Source organism: Acomys russatus, chromosome 10, assembly GCF_903995435.1.
Source record: "Acomys russatus chromosome 10, mAcoRus1.1, whole genome shotgun sequence".
Classification (NCBI taxonomy): domain Eukaryota; kingdom Metazoa; phylum Chordata; class Mammalia; order Rodentia; family Muridae; genus Acomys; species Acomys russatus.
The window spans coordinates 23,790,091-23,804,492 of record NC_067146.1 but is presented as its reverse complement, the minus strand read 5'-3'; the positions used below and the strand labels follow the sequence as shown (position 1 = coordinate 23,804,492).

Genomic DNA, 14,402 nt, shown 5'->3' with positions numbered 1-14,402 from the left:
TACAAAACTACATTTTAAAAGTTATCTGCATAGCTGATTTAAGTTATCTATAGATGAGCTAAATCTGTCGTATAGATCAATTAAAAGGATCTCTATTTTAAATATATCACATCCTTAATTACACCGAAGTAAATGTAATTGCATAGTTGCTGCATACATCACAGTGTTAATTGGGGAAAACATCTTGAGTTAAACCTATTGAGGTTTCTAGCACTTCAATTTTCTTTTTTATTAAAAAAAAATTCATATGGCTGACTCAGTTTTTTTTTAATACCTGGCAAGTACTCATGATAATAAAAAATAAAATAAAATAAAACCACTGAATTAATTAAGGTATTACTTCAAAGTCAATCTCTAGGGTGAGATGTAAGATCGAAGCTAGGGAAGGGAGTTTGGAACAAGTTTAAAGGGTGTGTGTTTGTGTGTGTGTGTGTGTGTGTGTGTGTGTGTGTGTGTGTGTGTGTGTTGCCCAATCCTTTGAGCGCATATGTTGAGGTCAGAGACAGCCTCATAGGACATAGTGAGTGAGTGAGACTCAGAGTTAGCCCTGTTTGCTGTTGCTTTGCAGTGTGGAGACTCCCGTTGCTAAGGCTCAGATAGCATGCAGGTCTGTAGGCCACTCTGCCCTCGCCTCCCCCCAACCCCCACCCCCCACTCCTGCCTCCGGGTTGCCCAACATTCTCAGCAGGGAGAGAGATAAACAGAGTCCCTTCTCCTGCAGGGAATGTTGGGACATTACTTCTTCCTGGAAGCCAGTGTGCTTACTCCTCCTCCTCCTCCTCCACCTCCTCCTCCTGCAACTCTCTGCTCTGGGAAGAGATGAAAAAGGAGTAGATAGGGATCCATGCATTATGAAACCAGGCTGTCCTTGACGCTGTTTGTTTCTTAGCTCCAATTGCACAATCCTTCAAACCAAGGAGACCTGTGGACCCAGTCCTAGCATTGTGCAATGTCTCCACATAGGAGTTTTGCTGGGGACAGATGGAGACGTAGCTCCGCGCTCCTAATCCTTAAAGAGATGTGATTCCGAGACCAATTTCCTGAAGGAAGGGCCTCAAAGTTCACACTATAACTCTTGCATCCATGCTGGCACAGATTTATGCTTCACCTTTCCCTCTGTGACAACAGGCCCATGGGGGTGGAATGCCTGCTCACAGCACTCTCTTTCCATTGGGGAAAAAGTTGGCAGCAAGCTCCTCTAAGTTTGCAGGCACTCTGAGAAACTCCCAGAGACCACCGCACCCTGTTCACCTCCCTCAGCAAGGTGGGCCTTAAAACAAGCCGGTTAGGAGAAGGGCTTTGTCTCTGCTGGCTTTGCAGAATCACAACTTCTGCAGTAATGACTATCACCTGCTGTTATCACCTAGGCCTGAAGGAGGGCTCAGGGGACAAAAGATAAGGAGAAAGTTCCTGTGTCTTGATGGTAGAGAGCTGGCAATCTTGTATGGTCCAGGATGGCTCCTGCACACTATGCACTGTATTTATGTCCCAGAAAAACCCATTAATTAACTCTGTGCCCTAGGTCAAGCTTGAGGCTTTAAAGCTCCCCAGGTCTAGAAAGGGGGAATACAGGGCCTAGTAAGAGAAGGAACAAACAGCCACAGAAGCCTGGCCCTGAAACAGCCCCTCTTCTGATGAAGCACTTCAGATGCCCTAAGATTTAAAATTGCCCGTCACCTGTGTAAGCGGCTTCCCTCGGCTTTGGCTGTCTCCACAAAATGAATCAGTGATCCCCAGTAGAAACTCAATTGTCAATTAATCGATCTCTATTGAGTTGCTAGGACATCCCAGTTAACTGCTACTCCTCAGAATAATCTATAGTACTTTAGTGAAGAAAAGCTTCTAATTAAGTAGTGAACTAGGACTGATTAATACATCAAAATAAGTGTCCAGAACTGAAACATTTTCTTAATTACAAGATACAACAGGTTTAGTATCTATAAGACCCTCTGAGGTTGTTAATTGATTGCCATTTAAAATGAAGAAATTGTTGGGACACAAAATAGAATATTTTAAGTGGCTTTTAACTAGAGGCAAAAGATACAAGAACTTCACAATTCCCTGTTAATGTGTGGTCAGCCTTGAAGAATGGTGTCGCCATACAGTAGTATAATTGAATGTTTTGCTATTCTTAAACAGTAAATTGGAGGGCAGCGCATGTGCATGAGACTAGGCAACAGCATGCTTGCCCAGCAGGTGTAAAGCGCTAGGTTCAATTATGAGCACCACAAAAATTTTAGTTTCCGATTATTAAAATACAGGATAATAACAGAAGATTTCTAAGTTTTTAATAAGTTTCCCGGACTTGTTACAATACATAAAGGTGCCCAGGGATGACCTTGCATTTCTTTTCTTCTAAGATTGACTTCATTTTCCTCAATATATCCTCCTACCCGCTTCCTCTGGCCCAGATTTACCAATTCCCGGCCGTCGTCAGGAGCAATGAGGACCCTGGCGTTCTTTGTTCCTCATGAACTCCTAACTGTTCTATTTCCTGAAAACAGTGGTTTAAAAACTACTAGCTCACAGCTCCACACTTATGCCCCCTCCACCTTACTTACTCAGTCATTCTATTATTACTTATTAGCTCTCTTATTTTGCGTGATGTTCAGTCTGTCACCGGCATTATAGTATTGAAAGAGCAGGGAGTCATGACTGGAGCCCGACATTAATTACACGGGGAAATGTTGGGTTGCAGCAGACATCGTTACTGCTGTGCTTGCGGGGAATGGGCAAAAGCTATCATGAGCATCTATAATAGGAGCATTGGGCCTTGATATGAGCATCAGAGCACGTCTCATGAGAGACTGGTGCTAAGCTCATGAATAAAGGATGTGTAAGAGCTAACCAGGTGAGTGAAGGTGGAAGGAGCACCCGGGAAGAGGAAACCGCATATGTCAGGCTCCTTAATGGGAAGATGCCTGGAACACTCAGACAGCTCAAAGCGGGCCTAACATAGAGACACAGAGAACACAGACCTGCAGCGCTGGGTAAAAGTCACATAATAGGAGACCCAGCGGGCCATGTTACAAGTGCTTATTCCGAGAGCAAGGAGACTCTTGTTCTAAATGGAATGGAAGAGGCAGTGAATCATTAAAAAAAAAAAAAAAAAAAAAAAAAAAAAAAGACCGACTACAATATAAGCAAGTAACCTGACAAAAGTGAGAGTGGACACAGTGGGGCTGCTTGAGAAGCTATTGCACAGCAAAAGGGTGGGCGGCTGGGATGGATAGTACCGTGCTGAAGACAGAAAAACCAGGGGTAGATCTGGGAGATAGTCTGTTGACAAAAACTAAGACGAGCTGAGTCGCTCAGGAGCAGGGAAACGTGACATGAGGAAATGCCTCCATCAGAACAGCCTGTAGGCAGTTCTTGATTGTTGCCTGATGTGGGAAGGCCCAGCCCACTGAGGGTAGCATCATCCCTGTGCAGCTGGCCCTGGGAGGAGTAAGCAAGAGAGCTGACCCGTGGCCCAGGAAGCAAACCAGTAAGCGGCTTTCCTCTTTGAATCCTGCCCTTGCTTGGGTTCCTGCCTTGACTCCCATCGATGATGGACTGTGGGTTGGACATGTAAACCAAACAAACTTGTCCTCCCCGAGTCACCTTTGGACCGGGCTTTATCACAGCGATGGAAAGTGACTGGGACAGTCAGAAAATGAAGAGCCATTCTATGAGGGATAAATAAGATAAGATCAGGAATGGAGGCAAAGGGTCATGCCAAGCCTGAGAGCTCGCAGACACATGGATGAAGATACAAATGTAGAGTCAATAAAAATAGATGTCACAGGAGAAATGGATTGCTAGGGAGAGTACGGCGAGTGTGTGGTCCAGGCGTGACCCTAGAAGGCTTGGGAAGACTGACATGGAAACCCAGGCTTGAGGGGTCCTGCACAGGAGGCACAAATGCTTAGGTCTGGGAAGCAAGGGAAACACCAGAGAACTGAGTCTTCCCCGGGGGGGGGGGGGGGCCAGTGCTTCTTTTTCTCCTGCCTTATAGAACAGTCTCCCCCGCCCCCAGCCCTTCCACTTGAAGGGTTACCAATTTGGTGCTTGTCTTTCACGAAGCTGATTACTGCAATACTTGCTGTGTGCTTTTTACCCTTCCCCCAGCGATGGCAGAGTCTCGGGTGAAGTCCTCCTGCATGCTGCTGCTGTTGCCAGAGATGCTTATGAGCTGGTTATTTTAACCTTCATAACAATTCTTTGTGTGTGGAGGGGCCGCGGTGGGGGGTATTTTCCTGTAGCAATCTCTTATTTCACAGATGGAGAGAATAAAGCAGAGATCGCCTCGATTTCTGAACACAGAAAGGTTATAGAAACTGCATAAAATGCACACGCATCCAGGACCAAGGCTTGATAAAGGCAGTTACTGTATGCTCAGTTACCTTCTCAGGAACTCTCTGTAACCACTATTTCCCCCCATTTCACTGCCCCCCCAAATGCACATATGCAGGGCTTTACAATATGTCACATATGACTTTTAACATCATCATTATTATTCATTATTATTAATGAACTTGAAATTCATTTCATAGGACTTTCTGCTAGGAACTGTACACTTATTTCAGGAAATGAGACACTTAAGGTTTTGTATTTCTTCTCACAGCATCCAGGATCCATCGTCATGAGTGCACATTTGAACCCCAGTGTAAGACTGAGATAATAAGTTTTGCCTTCCAGTTTTGAGAGTCTGTCCATGCAACAGTGCCTGGTAAAACTGGAGCCTTTTCAGTCAGGGCAGTGGTTCCTGCGTGGTTAGGGCTGGTCAGCCGTTTGTGCAGTTATCCTTGCTATGCTGAGGAAGCTCTTTCGTGGCAAACAGCAAAGTTTCTTACCAGCCTGTTTGCCTCTGGACTCACCTTAACTTGGGGACCACATTTTATTCCAGACCCTGCTGAGAAATTCATCAGGCTGTGAAGTGCGCAGCAATGAGTACCGGACGGAGTTTACCACGGCTTTGCAGCGTGTTGACTTATTTGCCGGCCGGTTCAACCGAGTGCTCTTAACATCCATATCCACCTTCATCAAAGATGACCTCACCATAGCCAATCTAGGGACAGCAGAAGGTCGCTTCATCCAGGTAAGCGCATTCTTAGAGTCCCGGGGTCGATGCCATTAATTTGTTTTTATTCTCACTGTAAGAGATTTACAAACAGGCTACGATGTGCAAATCACAATGTTAGCTGGAAATAATACCTAAAAGGCCAACAGTGAAGCATGGCCTACTTTTTATAAAGTGGGTCGCTTGTTTCTGTAAAGTTTTGAACCTTTCAAATCAAATGTGCTTGCTTTAATCTTCTTGTCTGGAATGGTCTTTTTTTTTTTTTCCCCCATTCATAATTTCTATCACATGATTGGAAAGTAAAAAAAAAAAAGAAAGAAAGACAATTAAGCGTTTCCAGGCCATGTTTTCCTATTTCAGAGGAAGCTGTGGATCAAAGGAGAGTTATTGTGTGACCCCTGTGTGTCCATGAGAGGAGGCATTCACGTCCCTGAGAGACATTGGCAGCAATCAGAAAGGGAAGTTGTCAGAATCCCACCGTACCTCAGGCCCTCCTCATTCTGCAAAATGGTGGAGTCTCACACAAAGGAGCTCAAATACTTTTTTTTTTTTTTAAAGCAGGCTTCATTGAGAAATGCTTCTAATAGCTAGTGACTGTATTTCCATACAATAAAAGTCCACATTTCAGACTTGATGGAATTAGTGTTTCCTAGCTACAAGAATCATAGCACTTTGCAGAAATTAACAACCCCTTATGGTGGATATATTTTATTGGTTTAATAGTTACTGTGCTTTCACCATGAGTTCGTGAGCAGATTCTCAATTAATGCAGAAGGACAATGGCATCTATGCAACTTTTATGAATATTAGGATTTTCTTATAAAGGGGGATGCTTATTTCCTAATTGTCTGATGAAGCTAATATCCTGATTGGATAACGGCGTAAACCAATTGAGGGAGGTGAGATTTTCCTCTAATTTATCCATCAAGGCATACTGTATATTATTTTACAAAGCAAAGTTTTGAAAACCCTCGTTGTCTTTAGAATAATCTGGATGTTTATCATTGCCATATTTATCATATGTGTGGTGGAAGTTTTTCAAAGTCATGAAACATGGAATTCAACCTTCCTATGTCTAAAATGTTGGCAAAGATCCTGTGATTGTGACTGATCGCACACTGTTTCCTCAACTACTATGCACCCCCACACACAGCTGACCACTCCTCTTCTCCCCCTCACACAGTCTAGTATGCTGGCTACCTGACTCGCCAGTCCTGGTCATTTAATTCTATTCTTAACTGTGAAGGTGGGACCCACAAACATAGGCATGTAGACATTTCAATATGTCTATTACCTGTTATCTCTGAAATGGAATCCCGTTACTTGTGTTCATATGCATTCTTCATGCGCACTGATAACTGCTTTCAATGCCCAAAGAATCTGAAGGAGAAGTGGGCATCCAGTGAGTCCCTGATACACGTGTGGCAATGGCCGGCTTCCCCACATCTTTATTACTGCTTCCCTATTTTCTACGTTGTCCATTATCTCTCCAACCCAGGTCTTCACTGACACACTTTTACAGTCACTTTGGATTTGAGAAGTAATTTTTTTCTTCTTGAGATTACAATATTCCTCCCTTCCCGGTTTCCCTGCAAACCCTCCCACATGCCCTTGACCAGTCTCCTTCAAATTCATGGCTCTCTTTTCCCCCCACTGTTATTGCATGCATATATGTATATACATATATTCCTAAATATAACCTGTTTCATCAATAGAGTAGTTTGTCCTTAAGCATCAAAAGGATCAGAGTCCATTTCCACATGTTAAAAATTATAATAAAATCCCATTTTAAGTGAGTTACTTTAATAGAAGAGTTCAGACCACCCAAGGGATATATCACTTATATATAACCATATACTTATTTTAACTAAAATTCTGCCATTGATTGTTTATTCTTGTCTTAGTGTGTATATAGAGAGGGGAGCTATCGTATGCCACTAGTGGCACAAAGAAAAATGGTGAAAATGAAAAATTATTCCATAATAGGTCCTGGTGTCACCATCTGATATTTTTGTTAGCAAGGTAATTTTTAAGTCATCAAGAGTATATTAAGATCCCACTGCCTTTTCTTTACTGGGCAAGTGAGTGAAGCAAAGGAAACACGGAAACTGCTTTTGGGGAAATAAAATTTTGATAGAGGAGATTAAAATGCTCTCCTGGCAGCAATATTGCATACAGATAAGGGGCTGCATGGGCCACAAAGAATTTATTTATATGGTAGTTGCGTTCCATCAAGTTTTATATAAATAAGCCTAAAGCATTTGACAGTCACCATAAGCATCCAACCATACTGAAATGCAGTTTGTTTACATCAAATACAGTGGAGGGAGGAGGAGGTGAAAAGCATAGAGAAGGCAGGAGACCTTCAGGGAGCCTTGCCAGTGTGACTTACTACCAGGTTCTGTCAGTGTTTTGACTGGACTGAAACTCTAAATCCGTAGCCAAGCTGAGTTTCTACAATGCATGTTTGAATAAATACTATAGCGTTTCTGTTACAAAATAGAATCAACATATTTTTCCCTCCCAAGGCAGCTGCCACACATGAAAAAAAAAAAAAAAAAACCAGAGAAATGATTTTACTTCCTTCCTACCCTCAAGCCTAATGGCAAAGTTGCTTAGCAAATTTTTTTTATCCCAAGAGTTTGCAGCTGTTTCTGCCCTTCCTATTGTGTTGGTGTTCGGCTCCGGCTGGGAACACAAGCTACAGCCCCAGCTGTTGGGTGCAAAGTGAATCAGGTATTTCACAGTGGTTATTTGATTAGAAAGAATTATATTGTTTAGCTAACAATAGTCTGTGCGTGGCAGAGAAGACATTTTTGACATGTCGCTAACTTTTAAACAAGTGTAACTTATCTCATGCAGGTGCAACTAAGTCTAAATATACTGACGCGTTCGTATATCTGAGGTTAGATCAGTGGAAGTGTGTCGATAATAGAATTCAAAAAAACGGTTTTGGTTTGTGTGATCGCTCTCTTGGGATGCTTTGAAGTAAAACACTAAGCAGAATTTGAGATAGCAGAAGTAAACAGTGAGACTATGTGTCCTTATGGGGAAACCTAGCGCCCTGTGCAAGGCCATGTGGGAGAAGGGTGGGTTCTCCCAAAGATGACCACAGGGCTAATCTCAGGGCTTGCCCACGTCTCCCCTTCTGAGCTCCTCGTCTAATCTACATCTAAACAATGCTTGCTTGATTTTTTTTTTTTAAACAGCACTTGGATAAGGCCTTTAATCTCTAAATGCAAAGCATTGCTATTAAAATAGTTGTGCATGACTGTCAGGCCAAGGAGAGTTAGTGGATCAGGACGGGGGAAGGGAAGGGGCCAGAGGCCTTTCCAGGGCTTGTTTCCAACTCAGCTCTACAGATGTTTACTGGGCAGCCCCACACTGTGCCTGCTAACAGTGCCTACTGCCTGGGCACAATCACAGGTGCCACCCTGGTCTCTCTTCTTCACCCTTCCCCCGCCCCCTGCCTTTCCTATCCTGTTACCTTTATTGCTGTTTTTTTTCGGGTCTTATCTGGACTAGTTGGGTCTCGCAAAGATGTCTTTTGGTCATGGTCATTCTTTATGGCCTTAACTTAAAGTATCATGTCGGCAATCAGTGAAGTTGAGAATAATTACTCTCTTTCAGTAAGACCAGTTCATCTACTAGCCTCCTGTCATCGGATTGCTTGGGCCGATATGTACCACATCAGTCCTTGCCATTGTAAGGCAATGGCATGCATCCTGTTTAGAATACTATTATTTTCTAATATGCAGACACATATAGATTCCGCAAGGGAGCATTAGAGACGCATCTGAATGAAGATTAAACTCAAACATTGTTTCTCTTTAGGGATTGTTAATTCACTCATCTCTTATAAAATGTTCACACAGAGGCATCATTAAAAATATCATTTAAAATGAAGTATACAGCACTGACCTAGATATAGCCCTAAAGAATGTTAGCATTAGTATGTTTCTTTTGAGGAAAACATGTACAGTGAGTTCAGAAGCGTCTTCGTGTGAAATAAAAACTTATTGTAAATAAGAATTTGAAGATCATGCCCATAACTAAAATTTAAGCTAGGTTCATGTATGGTCTTAAAGCATTGATGTATGCATGCTTTTGAAGGATATACACTTTGTTCACTATCAAATTACAGAAATTTAAAGCATCATAAATATTTGAAACCATGGGAGAATGTGATACTTTGTTTTTGTTGTAGATAACAGAGAAACTAAAATTTATTTCACGCATGCTTCTGAGAAAACAACAACAAAAACAACAAAAAACAGAGGGATGTGTAAAATATGAAACATACATAGCATTAGTTTATGAATCTTTATTAATTTTAAATATCAATAACAGGTAAATTCTGTACATAGACTAATTGTCCTGTAGTCGATGTATTTATAATACTAAATTAGAGTTGCATTGGTTATCACCACTGTAACGAAACACTGACAGAAACGCCTTAAGGGAGAAAAGGTCTTGAGGGTGCCGCCCATCACAGCAGTGAAGGTACGGCGGCGGCGGTGGCGGCAGCGGTGGTTCACGACCGCGGCAAAGGCTGCGTGTTCACATCTGGGTAGATCAGGAAGCAGAGATAGACAGGAAGCAATGTCTGGGTACAAACAGCAAGGCCCCCTCTCCAGTAGTGGACCTCCTTCAGCTGGACTGCACTTCCCAAAAGTTCCTCAACCTTCCAGAAGAAAGCCACCAGCTGAGGACCAGGTGTTCAAACTCATGAACCAGCAGGGAAAATTTTCACATCCAAACCCAAGAAATGTATTATGTATTGGTTCTTTGTGTATTTCTACAAATTCACTTGATTATTTGGGTTTTAGATGTTTGGTTTTTGTTTGTTTGTTTGTTTTACTTATATCAAACAGTTATATGGAACTTACATGAAGCACAGACATATGAGCACTTACTGTTTGGATATGTCTGTGCTTGCGATATCTGCTTGGTGGAAAAGCGCTCATGCCTGTTAAGCGAAAGTAGCTAAGCAAAGTACAGAGGACAGTTCTTCCAGCCCTGGCTTTTAAATGAACTTCATGGCTTTATCCTGCAACACAGAGGGCCACACCTTTCCTCTCCTACTCTCTTTAATTCAAGTTTTGTACTTGGTATGTTGTCTCCCACCTCTGAGTTCTAAGCTTCCAATACCAATCAGCAATTTCTGCTATTTTTTTTTTTTTCTGTTTCATAAAGCTAGTTTCCTTGAGTGAAACAGCAGCTCATATACTGGCTTCTTTCCAATAAACATCATTTTGTGCATGGTAGCTGGCTACCCTGAAAACACATATTAAACTCGGAGGCTCGGGACATTTTAAAACAGTCAGGCTTCCATCAAGGCGTAAGTAGGCCTCCCATTTCAATCTTCAGTTCTACTGAAGCAGTAGACATCTCTTGGAGAGCTACTGTGGACCAGAATATGATCTATACTGGAACAACAGGAAAGCAAATTAAACTCTACATCTACAGCACTGTAGCTAGATATAACTTGGTCTGTCTATTAAGAATATCATCTTTACTCACATTTTTCTTCTTGGGACCCAAAATTCCAATGATTTGACTCTTTCATGAAGAATTGGTTTGTCCTTACTCCTTAACAAGAAGCCTGGGTTTCTTTTTTTTTTTTTTACCTTTTTGTTGTTTTTTTTTTTTATTATTATTAATTTCTTCAAATTACATCTCAGTTGTTAGCCCATCCCTTGTATTCTCCCATTCCTCCCTTGCTCCTGCTTCCCCTCCATTTCCCTCCCCTATGTCTGTGACTGAGGGAGACCTCCTCCCCCTGTATATGCTCATAGGGTATCGAGTCTCTTCTTGATGACCTATTATCCTTCCTCTAAGTGCCACCAGGCATCTCCATCCAAGGGACATGGTCAAATATGGGGCACCAGAGTTTGTGTGAAAGTCAGATCTTTTTCTCCACTTAACGGTGGAGAATGTCCTGTCCATCAGCTAGTCTGGGTAGGGGTTCGAAGTTTACTGCCTATATTTTCCTTGACTGGTGTCATAGTTTGAGGAGGACCCTAGGGCCCAGACCCGCCTGTAGTTTTCCAGGACCCTCTGGATCCTTCTATTTCCTCATTCTCCCAGGCTTCTCACACCTAAAGTCTCAATAGGATGTCCTCCCCTCTGACCCACTTTCCTGATAGGTAAAGTTTTCCATGGGGACGTACCCCTTGGGCTAGTGTCTCGATATAAGTGAGTATATACCATTTACCTCTTTTTGCTTCTGGGTGAACTCACTCATTATGATAATTTCTAGTTCAATCCATTTGTCCACAAATTTCGGGAATTCCTTGTTTTTAATAGCTGAGTAGTATTCCATAGTGTAAATGTACCACAGTTTCTTTATCCATTCTTCTACTGAGGGGCACTTAGGCTGTTTCCATGTTCTGGCTATTATGAATAAGGCAGCTATGAACATGGTTGAGCATATGTCCCTGTTGTGTGGTAGTGCATCTTCTGGGTATATTCCAAGGAGTGGGATAGCTGGGTCTTGAGGAAGCCCTATTCCCATTTTTCTGAGAGAGCGCCAGATAGCTTTCCAAAGTGGTTGTACTAGTTTGCATTCCCACCAGCAATGAAGGAGTGCTCCTCTCTCTCCACATCCTCGCCAACAGGTGGTGTCATTTGAGTTTTTGATCTTAGCCATTCTGATGGGTGTAAGATGGAATCTCAGTGTCGTTTTGATTTGCATTTCTCTGATGACTAACGAGGACGAGCATTTCTTTAAGTGTTTCTCAGCCATTTGATATTCCTCTGTTGAGAATTCTCTGTTAAGTTCCAAGCCCCATTTCGCAATTGGGTTGTTTGGTTTTGTGGTGTTTAATTTCTTGAGTTCTTTATATATTTTGGATATTAGACCTTTGTCAGATGTAGGGTTGGTGAAGATTTTTTCCCATTCTGTAGGCTGTCGCTTTGTTCTCTTGACAGTGTCACCTGCCTTACAGAAGCTTCTCAGCCTCATGAGGTCCCATTTATTAATTGTTGACATTAAGGCCTGGGCTGTTGGTGTACTGTTCAGGAAGTTGTTAAGCCTGGGTTTCTTAACACTTATAATGCATCAGTATTGTAGACAGTGTCTAAGCCCTTCCTCACTTTTGTTTACTTTCCAACAGGGCTGTAGATTTTCTATTCAAGAAAACTTGACTTTTGTCTTCAAACAATTTTATGCATGTCTCTTAGATGCCATTTGGTCTGCATTTCTGTAGGACTGGATCATTTACCACAGGTCTACTGCCATCACCGATCTAATAACCTTGTGAAGAACTGTGCTGCATGTTTCTAGAAATCTGCCATCCAGTTCTGCTAGACTGAGGGCCACTAGGAGTGTCACACCTATGATTTGTACCCTATAAATGAACCTCATCAAAACCAGCATCTTGTTTGTGCAATATAATGCTGCTTGACATGGCGGGGCATACCTGTCATCCCAGTACTTAGGCCATCAATGCAAGAAGATCTCATGTTGGAGGCCAGCCTGGGCTACATAGGGAGACCTGAAGAACAGGTCGGGGGAATTGAGAAAGGAAAAGAAGAAGATGAGGAAGAGGAAGAAAATAAGGAGAAGGGGAGGAGAAAGAGGTGAAGAAGAGGATAGGAGGTAGGGGGATGGTAGCGATAAAGAGCTGATAGGACTGTTAGTGGTCACTCGTCTCTACCAGAATAATAAAGGGTAGGAAATATCCTACGTCTACAGCAATCCTGATTAAACTTCATGTTAGACTGTCCTGTGATGACCTCCGGGGGCCCTCATTCTTCTTCATGTTCACGTGTCCTTCACTGTCACCCACACTGTTCTCTTCTAACTACATGGCCACTCTGCCCCATGCCCTCCCCTCTGACCTGCCACCCAGCTATCTGGGGCATGTGCTTCATCTCTCACTCTGTTTCTCCAGTGAGAATCTACTCTGCCAGCTACCAGCCACTCTGGGAGCCTGCATTATAGAGGCCCGTGCTGACCGTGAAGAAATATTCTTCAAAGCCTTGACTATGGCTGCTAAGCAGGGATGGCCAAGCAAGGGTCTCCAAAGGATCTCTTGAAGTAAACTTTCATTCTACAGAAACACACACACACACAGTAAGAAGTACAATCTCAAATCATAGTGAAGTACCACTTCACACCCACTAAAATGGCCATAATTAAGAAAATGGAAAATGGGCACTTTCCTTTATTCTTATCACTCCAGCACGTAAGAAGCAGGGAGTTCAGTGTCAGCCTGGGCTATGTAGTGAGTTCCAGGATAGACATGACTATGTAGAGAGCTCGGTTTTTAAAACAAAAATTTTTAAGCCAGGTGTGTTGGTGCACGCCTTTGATCCCAGCACTCAGGGAGGCAGAGGCAGGTGGATACTGTGAGTTCAAGGCCAGCCTGGTCTACAGAGTGAGTCCAGGACAGCCAAGTCTACACAGAGAGACCCTGTCTCAAAAAAGCAAAAAAAAAAAAAAAAAAAAATTTAAGAAAGAAGAAAAGAAACTGAAAGTCAAAAGCCTAAGTTGTGGGAAGGTAGAGTAGTACGGACACTAGGAAATAACTTAGCAGTCCCTTAAAAAGCTAAAGACCGGGTTACCGCAAGGTTAAAGACAGTCCTTATCCTAGATGCCACACACAGGAGAAATGACAGTGCATGTTCACACGACAAGTTTCACATCGATATCCACAGGAGCATTATTCAGAGGCAAAACGCAGAAGCAACCAAAATGTCCACCAAGTGATGTGTAAGTGGTCCTGTGTACAGAGAACAATACTGCTCGGCAAACAACAGGAGCATGGATGAGTCTTAAACACATATGAAGCAGAACATGCCAAACACAAGGCCAGATAGTATCAGGTTCCGTTTATACATAATGTTCAGAATAGGAAAATATAGAGCGATAGAAAGTAAATGAGTAGTTATCAGAGGATAAGGAGATTGGACAGCAGGTTAAGGGATGCTGGGGAGGCTGGGTGTTTGTTTTCTTGCTTGTTTGAGAAACTAAAAGTATTTCATTCTCTTGGCTGCTGTTTTGTCCTATTGACAGTGTCCCTTTATAGAAGCTTTTCAGTTTCATGCGGTTCACTTATTAATTGTTGATCTTAGTGCATGAGCTGTTGATGTTCTGTTCAGGAAGTTGTCTCCTATGCCAATAAGCTCAAGGCCCTTCCCCACTTTCTCTTCTATTAGACTTAGTGCGTCTGGTTTTATCTCAAGGTTTTTGATCCACTTGGACTTGAGTTTTGTGCAGCATGGTAAATATTGATCTATTTGCATTCTTCTGCATGCAAACCAGCACCATTTGTTAAAGATGCTATCTTTTTTCCATTGTATGGTTTTGGCTTCTTTATCAAAAATCACGTGT

General features: G+C 42.5%; 1 protein-coding gene across 1 annotated transcript in view; it reads left to right on the top strand.

Annotated features, from left to right (window-relative positions):
- Nucleotides 1-14,402, top strand: part of Met (MET proto-oncogene, receptor tyrosine kinase) — a 108,466-nt gene that overhangs the window by 43,930 nt on the left and 50,134 nt on the right. Inside the window, exon 4 of the mRNA XM_051151900.1 lies at nucleotides 4,889-5,080. Coding sequence (XP_051007857.1) covers nucleotides 4,889-5,080 — 192 coding nt within the window. The remainder of the gene's footprint in view (nucleotides 1-4,888; nucleotides 5,081-14,402) is intronic.